Below are 15157 nucleotides of genomic sequence, written 5' to 3' on the forward strand. Positions count from 1 at the left end.
AATGATATGCTCTCACCCATTATGATCCACAGCTGCTTTTAGCATCAAAAGCTGCATCTGAAAAACTGAATGTGTGAATGCACCCATAGAAGGAATGCAAAACATTACAGGCAGTCCCCGGGTTACATACAAGATAGGGTCTGTAGGTTTGTTCTTAAGTTGAATTTGTATGTAAGTCGGAACTGTATATTTTATCATTGTAATCCCAGTCAGAACTTTTTTGGTCTCTGTGACAATTAGATTTTAAAAATGTTGGGTTGTCATTAGAATCAGGATTAACACTAAAGCTTCATAGTAGACACCTGTGATAACTGTTACAGCTGTTTATTGTAGCCTGGGACTAAGGTACAATAAATTATCAATTTCCAGTGGTCCGTTTGTAACTAGGGGTCGTATGTAAGTCGGGTGTTCTTAAGTAGGGGACCGCCTGTATTGTGTCTGCTGAGGTCCACATTGTCATATTGTTCAACTTCAAGGGGCAACACTTAAAATATGCTACCCTAGAAGCACCAAATACCACAGTGAAAATGATACACAAAAAAATCTTAATCAAATACATAATGAAGATTCAGTGACTGTATAACCTGCCCATGTGTTAGGGCTGTGGATCAGTTGAGGGCTACACAGTGCAATTGCTGATGTTATTGTATCCACCTGCACAAGAACACATATTACTCAGACCACAGGCTGGAAACTATGGCCTGGGCAGTGTGTGAGGTGGTACAGAAAGAAGCAAAGATATAATTGGCCATCTCTGCCAGGACACAATTGAAATGACTTATTGGGGACCCTGTGACTATTGGTTACTATTGGGCACAGTGTTTATTGGTTACTGGGGGGTACTGTGACTACTGACTAATGTGACTGTTGGCTAATGGAAGCAATGTGACTTCTGGCTACTAGGCCATTATGACTATTGGCTAATGAGGGCACTGTTACCTTTGCACTACCTCAATCTGGTTCTCCTGTGCGGAAGACGATTCTCACACAGACCACGTGGTATACACTGTTGGTGCTCTGCTCTGAGTCCAGACAATACAATCAGGCAAACGATGAAAGAAACGGCGCGTCACCTGCCGCGGTGTTCTCCATGTCCGTATCGCTATAAAGTCTGTGAAACCTCGCTGTGACTATTGGCTACACTAGACATTGTGACTATTTATAACTGTGGAGATCTTTGACCATTGGTGACTGTGGGGCATTGTGACTAGTGACTCCTGTGGGGCATTGTGACTAGTGACTCCTGTGGGGCATTGTGACTAGTGACTACTGTGGGTGTCCTGTGATTGATTATTGTGGGGCACTGATACTATGATGGCTACTGTGCGCGATGTCTATATTGGCTACTATGAAGCACTGTATATTGGATACTTAGGGAGCCCTGTAGGAATTGTTATGACTGCACATTGCATGAATTTTGCAGAAAGAGACAGCGACGTCACCGGCTCTTTGAACGCTCTGTAGGCCGAGGGAATGGATAAATTCCATCGCGGTAGAGCCCAGAGATTCTCTGCAGAGCACCTGAAGCACGTTTGTGTTTTTTTTTTTTCAAAACCTCTTTTTCTGTGAAATGTGGTCGTTTCATACTGGTAGGTTTATTAGATAGTGAGCCCCATGGGGACAGGGACCGATTTGGCAAACTCTGTGCAACGCTGTGTAATCAATGCTATATAAATAAAGGATTATTATAATTATTATTCCAATCTATACTGACAGAGGATTACTACCTGCTATAGCTTCACAGGCTGTAACACTGTGCATGAGAAATCCCCCTCCCCCTCCTACTGTGTGACATTACATCAGGTAGAGGGAGATGTAAGTGCTAACAGCCTGTGAAGCTACAGCACAGATGGGCTCTGGTAACTCCCCCAGAGCAAGTCTGGCTCATAAGCATAATTTTAAAAGGTGATTTTCGAAAGAAGCAGGCCATAGATAACAAATATAAGACACCGTGCTGGATTTATGAATAAGTGCCTCTGGTTTATCCTACTTGATTTTAATGAAAGTTGTCCTTAATGGTGACAAAATTCCTGAATGATCCATAAAAATAAGCTTTTTCCAGAAAATTTGATTTTGTTTTTTCTCTTTTTAAATAAAACTGAAGGAGTGTGTACAGGTGATTGACGGTTTATTAAATGCACAAGTATTCATATCAGACTTCATTTTTTTTAAAAATTGGGATAGTTTTTAAATTTGCCAGTATAAAGTTCCCAATGATTTCTCTTCAGAATGTGTCCATGGGGCGGCGCATTTCTGATCCTACCTCTACTGGGAGCTCCAGGAATTTGAAATTCCCCACCAGCCCCAGAATTCCAGAGAAATCGATGAGTCAGGGTCATGAGCATCCCAGAGCACATGACTCGTGGGCGGGAATATTTGGGATGGGTAGGACTGTGATTGGCTGCTCCTGCAGGCCGGCTGCTCTCGCTATTCCTTCATGCTGATTGGTCTCCCGAGCTGCCAGTCACTGTGTGGCCGCCCCTTCTTGTTGTGTGTATAGAGTGCGGGGCTGATGTCCTGATAGCGCAGTGTCTGCAGTGCTGTGTAGCCGGACGTCACCCAAACTGACCGCAGACCGCCGGGAGCAGGTAATGGCCGATGTCCGGGGAGATAACGGCCGCAGGCATCTTATCTGTCAGTAAGACGATGTTAATCTCTGTCAGGAGCGGTCACTATTAGTTTACAGCAGCAGTCCTTTATTTCTGGACGTCTGCTTAGAGGAGCAGTTCCTGTATTGTCCCCATCAGTCTAGGTGAGAAGTCCCTGTATTGTCCCCATCAGTCTAGAGGAGCAGTCCCTGTATTGTCCCCATCAGTCTAGGGGAGCAGTCCCTCTATTGTTTCCCTCAGTCTAGGGGAGCAGTCCCTGTGTTGTCCCCATCAGTCTAGAGGAGCAGTCCCTGTATTGTCCCCATCAGTTTAGGAGAGCAGTCCCTGTATTGTCCCCATTAGTTTAGGAGAGCAGTCCCTGCATTGTCCCCATCAGTCTAGAGGAGCAGTCCCTGTATTGTCCCCATCAGTCTAGGGGAGCAGTCCCTGTATTGTCCCCATCAGTCTAGGGGAGCAGTCCCAGTATTGTCCCCATCAGTCTAGAGGAGCAGTCCCTGTATTGTCCCCATCAGTCTAGGGGAGCAGTCCCTGTATTGTCCCCATCAGTTTAGGGGAGCAGTCCCTGTATTGTCCCCATCAGTTTAGGGGAGCAGTCCCTGTATTGTCCCCATCAGTTTAGGGGAGCAGTCCCTGTATTGTCCCCATCAGTTTAGGGGAGCAGTCCCTGTATTGTCCCCATCAGTTTAGGGGAGCAGTCCCTGTATTGTCCCCATCAGTTTAGGGGAGCAGTCCCTGTATTGTCCCCATCAGTTTAGGGGAGCAGTCCCTGTATTGTCCCCATCAGTTTAGGGGAGCAGTCCCTGTATTGTCCCCATCAGTTTAGGGGAGCAGTCCCTGTATTGTCCCCATCAGTTTAGAAGAGCAGTCCCTGTATTGTCCCCATCAGTCTAGAGGAGCAGTCCATGTATTGTCCCCATTAGTTTAGGAGAGCAGTCCCTGTATTGTCCCCATCAGTCTAGGGGAGCAGTCCCTGTATTGTCCCCATCAGTCTAGGGGAGCAGTCCCTGTATTGTCCCCCTCAGTCTAGGGGAGCAGTCCCTGTATTGTCCCCATCAGTCTAGGGGAGCAGTCCCTGTATTGTCCCCATCAGTCTAGGGGAGCAGTCCCTGTATTGTCCCCATCAGTCTAGGGGAGCAGTCCCTGTATTGTCCCCATCAGTCTAGGGGAGCAGTCCCTGTATTGTCCCCATCAGTCTAGGGGAGAAGTCCCTGTATTGTCCCCATCAGTCTAGGAGAGCAGTCCCTGTATTGTCCCCATCGGTTTAGGGGAGCAGTCCCTGTATTGTCCCCATCAGTCTAGAGGAGCAGTCCCTGTATTGTCCCCATCAGTCTAGGGGAGCAGTCCCTGTATTGTCCCCATCAGTCTAGGGGAGCAGTCCCTCTATTGTTTCCCTCAGTCTAGGGGAGCAGTCCCTGTGTTGTCCCCATCAGTCTAGAGGAGCAGTCCCTGTATTGTCCCCATCAGTCTAGAGGAGCAGTTCCTGTATTGTCCCCATCAGTCTAGGGGAGCAGTCCCTGTATTGTCCCCATCGGTTTAGGGGAGCAATCCCTGTATTGTCCCCATCAGTCTAGCGGAGCAGTCCCTCTATTGTTTCCCTCAGTCTAGGGGAGCAGTCCCTGTGTTGTCCCCATCAGTCTAGAGGAGCAGTCCCTGTATTGTCCCCATCAGTTTAGGAGAGCAGTCCCTGTATTGTCCCCATTAGTTTAGGAGAGCAGTCCCTGTATTGTCCCCATCAGTCTAGGGGAGCAGTCCCTGTATTGTCCCCCTCAGTCTAGGGGAGCAGTCCCTGTATTGTCCCCCTCAGTCTAGGGGAGCAGTCCCTGTATTGTCCCCCTCAGTCTAGGGGAGCAGTCCCTGTATTGTCCCCCTCAGTCTAGAGGAGCAGTCCCTGTATTGTCCCCCTCAGTCTAGGGGAGCAGTCCCTGTATTGTCCCCCTCAGTCTAGGGGAGCAGTCCCTGTATTGTCCCCCTCAGTCTAGGGGAGCAGTCCCTGTATTGTCCCCCTCAGTCTAGGGGAGCAGTCCCTGTATTGTCCCCCTCAGTCTAGGGGAGCAGTCCCTGTATTGTCCCCCTCAGTCTAGGGGAGCAGTCCCTGTATTGTCCCCCTCAGTCTAGGGGAGCAGTCCCTGTATTGTCCCCCTCAGTCTAGGGGAGCAGTCCCTGTATTGTCCCCCTCAGTCTAGGGGAGCAGTCCCTTTATTGTCCCCATCAGTCTAGGGGAGCAGTTCCTGTATTGTCCCCATTAGTTTAGGAGAACAGTACTTGTATTGTCCCCATCTGTTTAGGGGGGCAGTCCCTGTATTGTCCCCATCAGTCTAGGTGACAAGTCCCTGTATTTTCCCCATCAGTTTAGGAGAGCAGTCCCTGTATTGTCCCCATCAGTCTAGGGGAGCACTCCCTGCATTGTCCCCATCAGTCTAGAGGAGCAGTCCCTGTATTGTCCCCATTAGTTTAGGAGAGCAGTCCCTGTATTGTCCCCATCAGTCTAGGGGAGCAGTCCCTGTATTGTCCCCATCAGTCTAGGGGAGCAGTCCCTGTATTGTCCCCATCAGTCTAGGGGAGCAGTCCCTGTATTGTCCCCATCAGTCTAGGGGAGCAGTCCCTGTATTGTCCCCATCAGTTTAGGGGAGCAGTCCCTGTATTGTCCCCATCAGTTTAGGGGAGCAGTCCCTGTATTGTCCCCATCAGTTTAGGAGAGCAGTCCCTGTATTGTCCCCATTAGTTTAGGAGAGCAGTCCCTGCATTGTCCCCATCAGTCTAGAGGAGCAGTCCCTGTATTGTCCCCATTAGTTTAGGAGAGCAGTCCCTGTATTGTCCCCATCAGTCTAGGGGAGCAGTCCCTGTATTGTCCCCCTCAGTCTAGGGGAGCAGTCCCTGTATTGTCCCCCTCAGTCTAGGGGAGCAGTCCCTGTATTGTCCCCCTCAGTCTAGGGGAGCAGTCCCTGTATTGTCCCCCTCAGTCTAGGGGAGCAGTCCCTGTATTGTCCCCCTCAGTCTAGGGGAGCAGTCCCTGTATTGTCCCCCTCAGTCTAGAGGAGCAGTCCCTGTATTGTCCCCCTCAGTCTAGGGGAGCAGTCCCTGTATTGTCCCCCTCAGTCTAGGGGAGCAGTCCCTGTATTGTCCCCCTCAGTCTAGGGGAGCAGTCCCTGTATTGTCCCCCTCAGTCTAGGGGAGCAGTCCCTGTATTGTCCCCCTCAGTCTAGGGGAGCAGTCCCTGTATTGTCCCCCTCAGTCTAGGGGAGCAGTCCCTGTATTGTCCCCCTCAGTCTAGGGGAGCAGTCCCTGTATTGTCCCCCTCAGTCTAGGGGAGCAGTCCCTGTATTGTCCCCCTCAGTCTAGGGGAGCAGTCCCTTTATTGTCCCCATCAGTCTAGGTGAGCAGTTCCTGTATTGTCCCCATTAGTTTAGGAGAACAGTACTTGTATTGTCCCCATCTGTTTAGGGGGGCAGTCCCTGTATTGTCCCCATCAGTCTAGGTGACAAGTCCCTGTATTTTCCCCATCAGTTTAGGAGAGCAGTCCCTGTATTGTCCCCATCAGTCTAGGGGAGCAGTCCCTGCATTGTCCCCATCAGTCTAGAGGAGCAGTCCCTGTATTGTCCCCATTAGTTTAGGAGAGCAGTCCCTGTATTGTCCCCATCAGTCTAGGGGAGCAGTCCCTGTATTGTCCCCATCAGTCTAGGGGAGCAGTCCCTGTATTGTCCCCATCAGTTTAGGGGAGCAGTCCCTGTATTGTCCCCATCAGTTTAGGGGAGCAGTCCCTGTATTGTCCCCATCAGTTTAGGAGAGCAGTCCCTGCATTGTCCCCATCAGTCTAGAGGAGCAGTCCCTGTATTGTCCCCATTAGTTTAGGAGAGCAGTCCCTGTATTGTCCCCATCAGTCTAGGGGAGCAGTCCCTGTATTGTCCCCCTCAGTCTAGAGGAGCAGTCCCTGTATTGTCCCCCTCAGTCTAGGGGAGCAGTCCCTGTATTGTCCCCCTCAGTCTAGGGGAGCAGTCCCTGTATTGTCCCCCTCAGTCTAGGGGAGCAGTCCCTGTATTGTCCCCCTCAGTCTAGGGGAGCAGTCCCTGTATTGTCCCCCTCAGTCTAGGGGAGCAGTCCCTGTATTGTCCCCCTCAGTCTAGGGGAGCAGTCCCTGTATTGTCCCCCTCAGTCTAGGGGAGCAGTCCCTTTATTGTCCCCATCAGTCTAGGTGAGCAGTTCCTGTATTGTCCCCATTAGTTTAGGAGAACAGTACTTGTATTGTCCCCATCTGTTTAGGGGGGCAGTCCCTGTATTGTCCCCATCAGTCTAGGTGACAAGTCCCTGTAATTTTCCCATCAGTTTAGGAGAGCAGTCCCTGTATTGTCCCCATCAGTCTAGGGGAGCAGTCCCTGCATTGTCCCCATCTGTCTAGAGGAGCAGTCCCTGTATTGTCCCCATTAGTTTAGGAGAGCAGTCCCTGTATTGTCCCCATCAGTCTAGGGGAGCAGTCCCTGTATTGTCCCCCTCAGTCTAGGGGAGCAGTCCCTGTATTGTCCCCCTCAGTCTAGGGGAGCAGTCCCTGTATTGTCCCCCTCAGTCTAGGGGAGCAGTCCCTGTATTGTCCCCCTCAGTCTAGGGGAGCAGTCCCTGTATTGTCCCCCTCAGTCTAGGGGAGCAGTCCCTGTATTGTCCCCCTCAGTCTAGGGGAGCAGTCCCTGTATTGTCCCCCTCAGTCTAGGGGAGCAGTCCCTGTATTGTCCCCCTCAGTCTAGGGGAGCAGTTCCTGTATTGTCCCCATTAGTTTAGGAGAACAGTACTTGTATTGTCCCCATCTGTTTAGGGGGGCAGTCCCTGTATTGTCCCCATCAGTCTAGGTCACAAGTCCCTGTATTGTCCCCATCAGTTTAGGGAGCAGTCCCTGCAACTCCCAGCATTTTACTTCACTGTAAGGGTCAGGCGTGTGTTTTAGGGGATCTCCCTCTGTATGGCCCCTGCCCTTTAATGAACTGATCACCGTATTGTCCCCAACATTATGGAGGATATGTCCCTGTATGGTTCCACTTTGGGATATGCGCCAGGGGATCCTATTGTTGCAGTTTTTTCTGTGTAATTTGCATATCTTGAACTTGTGTCAGAACAGTTCCTTGTTGTCCTTTGTGCTCGGAATTTACCTGCAGAACCTGTTACAGTGCCATGTTTGTGTATAATTGAATTATGTTCGGAGATGTGAAGAGCTCATTCTGCTGAATGAGTGTCGCTGAATGTCACGGGATCAGGAAGGTGAGGACATGGGTTCACCCTGTGTTCCCCTTACAGTGGACCTCTGATCAGTTACAGGGGCGAGGTGTACCCACAGCATTATCTGCCATCACATCATATGTTGTTTAATCAGCTGGCACTCATGCCCATGCATCTCTGTGGGCTCATACACATGGCTGTGGACCTTTTCTTCTTTCATTAGTACATTTTTGTGGTCCATGAATGCACAGGTAGCCTAAGTTCTGTTGCCAGTTCTGCAACTACCGAGGCTCAGTGGGGGTCAGGGTAGTTCAATGCTCATCGCCCAGTTATAAGAAAAAGTTTAAAATCCTCAACGTTTTTAAGATCTCTTCTTGCTTTGAGCAAATGAAAACATGGTTAAAAATAGATGAGATCTTGAAGATGGTGATGAATTGTTACACATGGCCTATTAGAAGGTGGCAGGATTTTTTAGTGTCCAATAACTAGATTTTATGTACAAAACTCTTAGGGATCATCTCCTTTAGTCAGGAAATTTGCACCTGTTTCTTTTCTTTTTTAGGCTACTCTGATTTATGTTAGGCTCCATTCACACAAATGTATTGGCTGCTGTGAACTGGCTGCACAAATGACAACCAGATCATGGCCCCCATAGAGGTCTGTTACACCCACTCAAGGTGCGGTGAGCACAAAACGTCTCAGCACAACATAACCAAGCCGGGGGGCGGCCACATAGCATAGTATAGAGCAGCTCCTCTTTCTGGCCTGACTTGTGGTGCAGTTACTCAGCTCCCTAGGGAGGGGAGAGGGGAGGGGAGAGGAGAGCAGCACTTCTCTTCCCGGCCTTGTTGAGAAAATGTTCATGTGAATGAGGCCTTGGAGGGTAGTATCTCTGGCCAATGAGTTTTTTGCGACTTCTTTTAAAAAGTTGCACATAAGTCGCAAATTTTTGAGCAACTCATATTTTCCTATGCCAAGGGGGACTGCAGTTATCTATAAGATCCTGCAGTCACTTGATACTCCAAATTCATCACAGTCCTGTATGTGGGGAAGAAGATTTGCCCTGCTGCTAGGTGTTAGACACGCTCATTATCTGGTTTATTTTGCACTAGAAGAAAATGGTTTTGTCAAGTTTCTGTGTCTTAGACACTTGGTAAAGAGTCAAGTAGGGTACAAGCATCCTTTTCTTTTGGGTGCAAATCAATATTAAATGTGCCTGGTTTGTGCCAGGAGCCAGGCATAAGAAAATGGTAAGTGTTTGGTTGCTTTTGGTGCACTCTTTGGTCTTTATTTTTTACTTTACTGACTGAGAAAACACATAAAATAAATGTTGAAAATTGACAGAATAAACGAGATGCAGCCCTCCCCTCTCCATTGAATGCATTACATATGGCCCATAACACTGTGAAATATAGGACATGTCTCCCCATGTACGGAGCGTTACGGTGCCCCGCATGCGCAGCACTGTATTGCTGCGTGCAGCCATTGCCGGTCTAAGGGGGACAAATGTAAGGCCGCAAGCTTGAAGCAGTACATGCGTCCCTCTATGGTCGTGTGAATGCGGTCTAAACTGGAGACTGTTAGCTGTCTTTATTGTCCATACCAACCAATCAGTGCACAGCTTTAATTTTTCAAAAGCAATATAAAAACTAAAAGCTGCATTGTGATTGGAAAGTTTTCTACATCCGTTACTATGTGTAAATGAGGGCTGGACTCCCCCTTATCTTGCGTATCTTGCCTCCAGTCTTGGGGGTTAGGGTGAAGACACACATGGCGTTTTTAGGCCGTTTTTAGGTTTTTTTTGAAAACGCATGCGTTTATTGTCCGTTTTTCTGAATTTGCGCAATTAAAAACTTCACGTGTGTCTTCACCCTTAGCGCCTCTCCTGCAGTTCTAGTCCAGGGCCTGCTGAATAGACAAGTCTTTCCTCTCCTGTGATCTTTCTTCCGTTTCCATCTTGGGTTTGAATCTTCGGACCAGAGGGCAAACTCATGACTGGATGTTATAAAATAATTTACAGCCGCCCTCCAAGCCCCTACCTATCTCTCTATCACCGATAAACAGATTTTGCTGTTATTTTTTGAGGGTGCGCTCACACGTAGCGTAACACATGCTTTTTCAAACGCATCACAACAGCAGAAAGGAGGAGATTTGCATAATTACATTGCTGTCCACATTTCGTGTAAATGCAACGTGTGAACGCGGACTCATATTATTGAAACCCCATAAGCTGCAGTGTTCCAGCAGGGCTCACATCCCCTTCATTTCACAGGTATGAGAATTCATGCTAAGGAATGAAGAGGATTGAACAGCTGATGATGTTATTATGGGGCAATACTTTGTCAACCTGGTTTTAACCCACCTGCGGCGTCACATGATAGTTCAAGCTGTGATGCAATTCTCTTCTCTGCCGGTTTATAAGAATTCCTGGAATGAGATGATTATTAGTCATTTCCAGCAAGGACACAAGTGCAGGGTGTGGTTGTTGGTTATCAGCTCTCAGCAAAGTCTCAAAGTACGTATATGTTCATTAAATTTGGCCAAGTGATAGGAAAGTTGTGGTTTATTCATAGACTTTTTGGTAAGCAGCCATAATTGGGCTTTGAAAGGAAATCTAAGATCAAAATCCATCATGATAAACCAGAGACGCTTCCTCATAGATCCAGGCACCGTGACTGTGGCAATTTTCTTATATTTGTTACCCATGTCCTCCTTTCTTCTAAAATCAACCATTAAAATTAAGCTAATAAACCAGAAGGACTCCTGGGGGTGTTACCAGATCCCCACCTTGCTGTAGTTTCACATGCTGTGGCCCTGGTTTATCATGATGGATTTGATGGTAGATTTCCTTTTAAAGGAATTTCATACAAGACAATTGCACATGTAAAATATATCGGGAACAAATGTGTGCAAGTTACATAAAAACTGGTTAGAGTTATAAGGAAGCCGTTTCCTATATATCTGAGTTTGTATTCAGGATGAGATTTACGGTTTTACTACCCGTACGTCTGAGTTGACCCTAACTAAAGGGCATAAGCCATATAGCAGAAGCTCAAAACTGGAAAGACACACATCTGCTTTGAAGCTTATTCCCGTATCCCAGTTAAGTGTTTTTGCACTCTTTCAACCCATGAAGTTTATAGTCCGTTTAATGCTGGGAGTAATGGAGCTCAGACAGGAGAATTGGTGCAAAGTACAGCGAATCCGCTAGCAAAAAACCTCCTCTTTCTGCTGTGCCTGTAGGGGAACTACAGGAACTATATGTGACATGGATACAAGTTTACATATAGATATTTTGTGGTGCCTACCCTCAGCTGAGCTTGTGATAAACTTGTTGATATAGACAATAATTGTTAGAACTGTGTAGTAGTCATCAAATCACATGGAAATGAAGGGGAGGACATCTCCTTAGACTTGTGTGTAACCACCTTCTAGGCACCGTTATGTAACAGATACAATGTGCTGATCAGCCAGAATGTTGTCCTTGTGACTTCCCATATGAGAAGCTGCTGGTCACACTGATTCTTGGTGGCTCATTACTGAGCATTAAGCTCTGAAATAACAGATCAAGTTGTAAAACAGTTGTGTTTATGGGAAAGCTGGTTGAAAAGGAGTCCTGGAAGCTTAGTTTAACACATACCTAGCCCACATTATACGTCCTGGAAAGGGTACACAACCAGACTGTTAAATTTTCAGGAAGCCTCTCAAACCCAAAAAGGTTCATTTAGAGCTCTGATATCTCTTATGGGAAATGTCTTAATGACTGCAAAGTCAGCAATTTTCTGATGATAAATAATTATAATTTTAACATACAGCACACAGGGGAGCTTTTACATTTTTAGGAAACAAATGTACCGTATATATGTATTTAATTCTCATCAATGACACTAAGAACATTGAAATCCTGTATCTTCTTATCTCTCTAGGTTCACGATGATTACTAAAATATTTCTGCTGGGCCTGGTGGCTCTGTCCACAGCAATGCCCATAGAGGATCCAGAAGACGATGGCAAACACTGGGTGGTGCTGGTGGCTGGCTCCAATGGCTGGTACAACTACAGGCATCAGGTGACTTTCACATGTCTGCAAACAATTGAAGTTTCTCTGCCTGCACTTATGATTACAATCTTACAAGACAATAGAAATAACCCAGATAGAAAGTCCTCATTGGATTTTTCTGACTTCTACCTTGTCAAATAATATCTTTTTGTGGTGGAATTCCATTGTCTTGCATTGAATACTGCAAAAACTTGAAGATAGATTCCAGTGTTGGCCTGAATTAATTCACCTAGAAGAAGGGAACCTTGAAAAAATTTGGGTAAAGGATAGTGGAATGGTGGAGCACTTCTAATTAATATTTAAATTTTTGAGTCAGCTAAAGTTAGTTAGTTACATTTTCTGTAATGCCTCCAGTAAATCCATCATGACTGTTAAGCACTGTTTAATCCTATGACTCTGTGATAATACACCTAGGGTGACGTCAGCAATCTGGAACCCTTGGCTGATCTCAAGTTTGTAATTGGCAGCAGTGATAGGAAACTTATACACTTATACCCAGAAGGGACAATATATAAAGTAACACTTCAACTATGAGAGGAGTTACTCAGAGAAAAGCCCATGAGCAGTGGACAAATTCCAGACCCACATAGAATGGGGGGTATAAAGGATGTGCAGTCCTGCATATGTCCCCATACAAATCAGATACAGGCGGTCCCCTACTTAAGGACACCTGACTTACAGATGACCCCTAGTTAAAGACGGACCCCTCTGCCCAATGTGATCTCTGGTGAAGCTCTCTCAATACTTTACTATAGTCCCAGACTGCAATGATCAGCTGTAATGTGTCTGTAATGAAGCTTTATTGATAATCCTTGGTCCAATTACAGCAAAAAAAATGTTGAAACTCCAATTGTCACTGGGCCAAAATTTTTTTTTAGTCTGGATCTACCATTATAAAATATACAGTTTTGACTTGCATACAGATTCAACTTAAGAACAAACCTATGGACACTATCTTCTATCTAACCCGGGGACTGCCTGTATTGTAGTTGCCATGTTAAACATTATCCGTCACAGTGATTCACTAACTTCTGTTATGTAGGACTATGCCCACACATGCAAGCCATACATTTGTCTTTTTATTGGCAAGCTAATCCATGGCATAACTTCACTATAAAAATATGCAAATTATCTGGTTTAGTAGGGCACCTCAGGGCTTTAGCTCCCCATCCCACTGGACCCAGGAATGACGTATCTGAATTGGGAAGGGTGAGAGAAGTATAGTAGGGGCGCTGTTATTGCTGTGTACCTGGAGCCCTGAGGTTCTCTGCGAACGTCCACCAAAGCACTGTTTATTTCTAAAATTGACGTTTGGCACAGCAGGAGCAATAATAACAGTGGTGTGGGTGGCATGTGTAGGCATAGCCAGCCCTACATAACCAAGCGGTTATTTTGGGTAGGTAAATCATAGTAAAAAGAAAATCTACCACTCATTAAAAGTTAAAAAAAACCCACATACTCACCTGTTCTCCTCCTTATTTTGTTCCCGGCACTTGTCTTCTTTAACCCCTTAAGGACGGAGGGTTTTTCGGCTCATTTCTCGCTCTCCAACTTCAAAAATACATAACTTTTTCATTTCTCCGTGTACAGACCTGTGTGAGGGCTTATTTTGTGCGTAACAAATTTTACTTTCCCGTAATGTTATTTATTTTAACATGCCGTGTACTGCGAAGCTGAAAAAAAATTCCAAATGTGGAAAACGTTCTTGTGGGCTCAGTTTTTACGACTTTCACTCTTCGCTCCAAATAACATGCCTACTTTATTCTTTGGTTCGGTGCGATCGCGGTGATACCAAATTTATACAGGTTTTATTGTGTTTTAATACATTTTCAAAAATTAAACGAATGTGTACAAAAAAGAAAAAAATTTTTTTGCCATCTTCTGACGCTAATAACTTTTTCATACTTTGGCGCACGGAGATGTGTGAGGGGTCATTTTTTGCGAAATGAAGCGACATTTTCATTTCTACCATTTTGAGGTCTGTGTGACATTTTGATCATTATTTATTTCATTTTTTATGTTATGTAAAAAGGTGTAAAAGTCGCATTTCGGACATTTGGGCGCCATTTCCCGCCTCGGAGGTCACCGCCGCCCGTAACCGTTTTTATATTTTGATAGATCGGGCATTTTGGGACGCGGCGATACCTAATATGTTTGTGATTTTTACTGTTTATTATGTTTTATATCAGTTCTAGGGAAAGGGGGGTGATTTGAACTTTTAATGTTTTATTTTTTAAACTTTTTTTTTCTTTTTTTTTTCACTATCTTTTAGACCATCTAGGGTACATTAACCCTAGATGGTCAGATCGCTGCTACCATATACTGCAATACTTCTGTATTGCAATATATGGCATTTTTGCAGCACATTCATTACAATGAGCCACTGGCTCATTGTAACGAATCTGCAGATGCCAGATAGTCTCGGGTCAAACGAAGACCCGAGGCTACCATGGCAACCGATCGCCGCCCCCCGATGACGTTCGGGGGCGTGGCGATCGAAAAAAAGATGGCGGCGCCGCCGTCTTTTAAATGCTGCCGGCGACTTTGCCGGCGGCAATGACAGGGTTAATAGCCGCGATCGGTGCAAGCACCGACCGCGGTTATTAGCGGTGGGGGTTTTATGCAATATGCAAAAACCCCCACCTTTGTATGAAGAGGACTCAGCCCGTGAGCCCTCTTCATACATCCCTTATACCTCTGCGCCGTAGAGCTACGGCGCAGAGCGTTAAGGGGTTAAAGGGAACCTGTCACCAGGAGAGCCATTTTTAGCACTCCCCCAGTCCCCACAGAGCATAGTACATACACTGCCAGAGTGTTTTTGTATTAAAAATTGGTTTTACAGAAAAAAAGATATGTTATATTGTACCTTTCATTAGCATCTGCTGTGTGACTAGGCAGTTGCCAAAAGGGAGGAGCTGGAAAGGAGCAGTTCCCCCCCCACCCTTAGGGAACAGCTACTCCATGTGTCCTTTTCAAATATATGAAAGCACCCATCACTGGGCTTAGCGACGCCCCCTGCTCCTCTATAGCCAATCCCGAGTGAGGGGAGTTATTCATATATTTGAAAAGGTCACATGTTTCGCAAGGGTGGGGGGGGACTGCTCCTTTCCAGCCCCTCCTATTGGGCAACTGCCTAGTCACACAGCAGATACTAATGAAAGGTACAATATAACATAGCTTTTTTTCTGTAAAACCAATTTTTTTTTATACAAAAACACTTTGGCAGCGTATGTACTATGCTCTGTGGGGACTGGGGGAGTGCTAAAAATGGGTCTCCTGGTGACAGGTTC

At 46.3% G+C, this 15157-nt stretch overlaps 1 protein-coding gene across 1 annotated transcript in view; it reads left to right on the forward strand.

Annotated features, from left to right (window-relative positions):
• Window positions 1-2430: 2430 nt before the first annotated feature.
• LGMN (legumain) overlaps window positions 2431-15157 on the forward strand; it is a 30070-nt gene continuing 17343 nt past the window's right edge. The window contains exons 1-2 of the mRNA XM_072116536.1: window positions 2431-2588; window positions 11735-11876. Of these exons, the coding sequence (XP_071972637.1) occupies window positions 11742-11876 (135 nt within the window). The 5' untranslated portion in view covers window positions 2431-2588; window positions 11735-11741. The remainder of the gene's footprint in view (window positions 2589-11734; window positions 11877-15157) is intronic.

The sequence above is a fragment of the Engystomops pustulosus genome, chromosome 7 (genome assembly GCF_040894005.1).
Source record: "Engystomops pustulosus chromosome 7, aEngPut4.maternal, whole genome shotgun sequence".
Taxonomy (NCBI): Eukaryota; Metazoa; Chordata; class Amphibia; order Anura; family Leptodactylidae; genus Engystomops; species Engystomops pustulosus.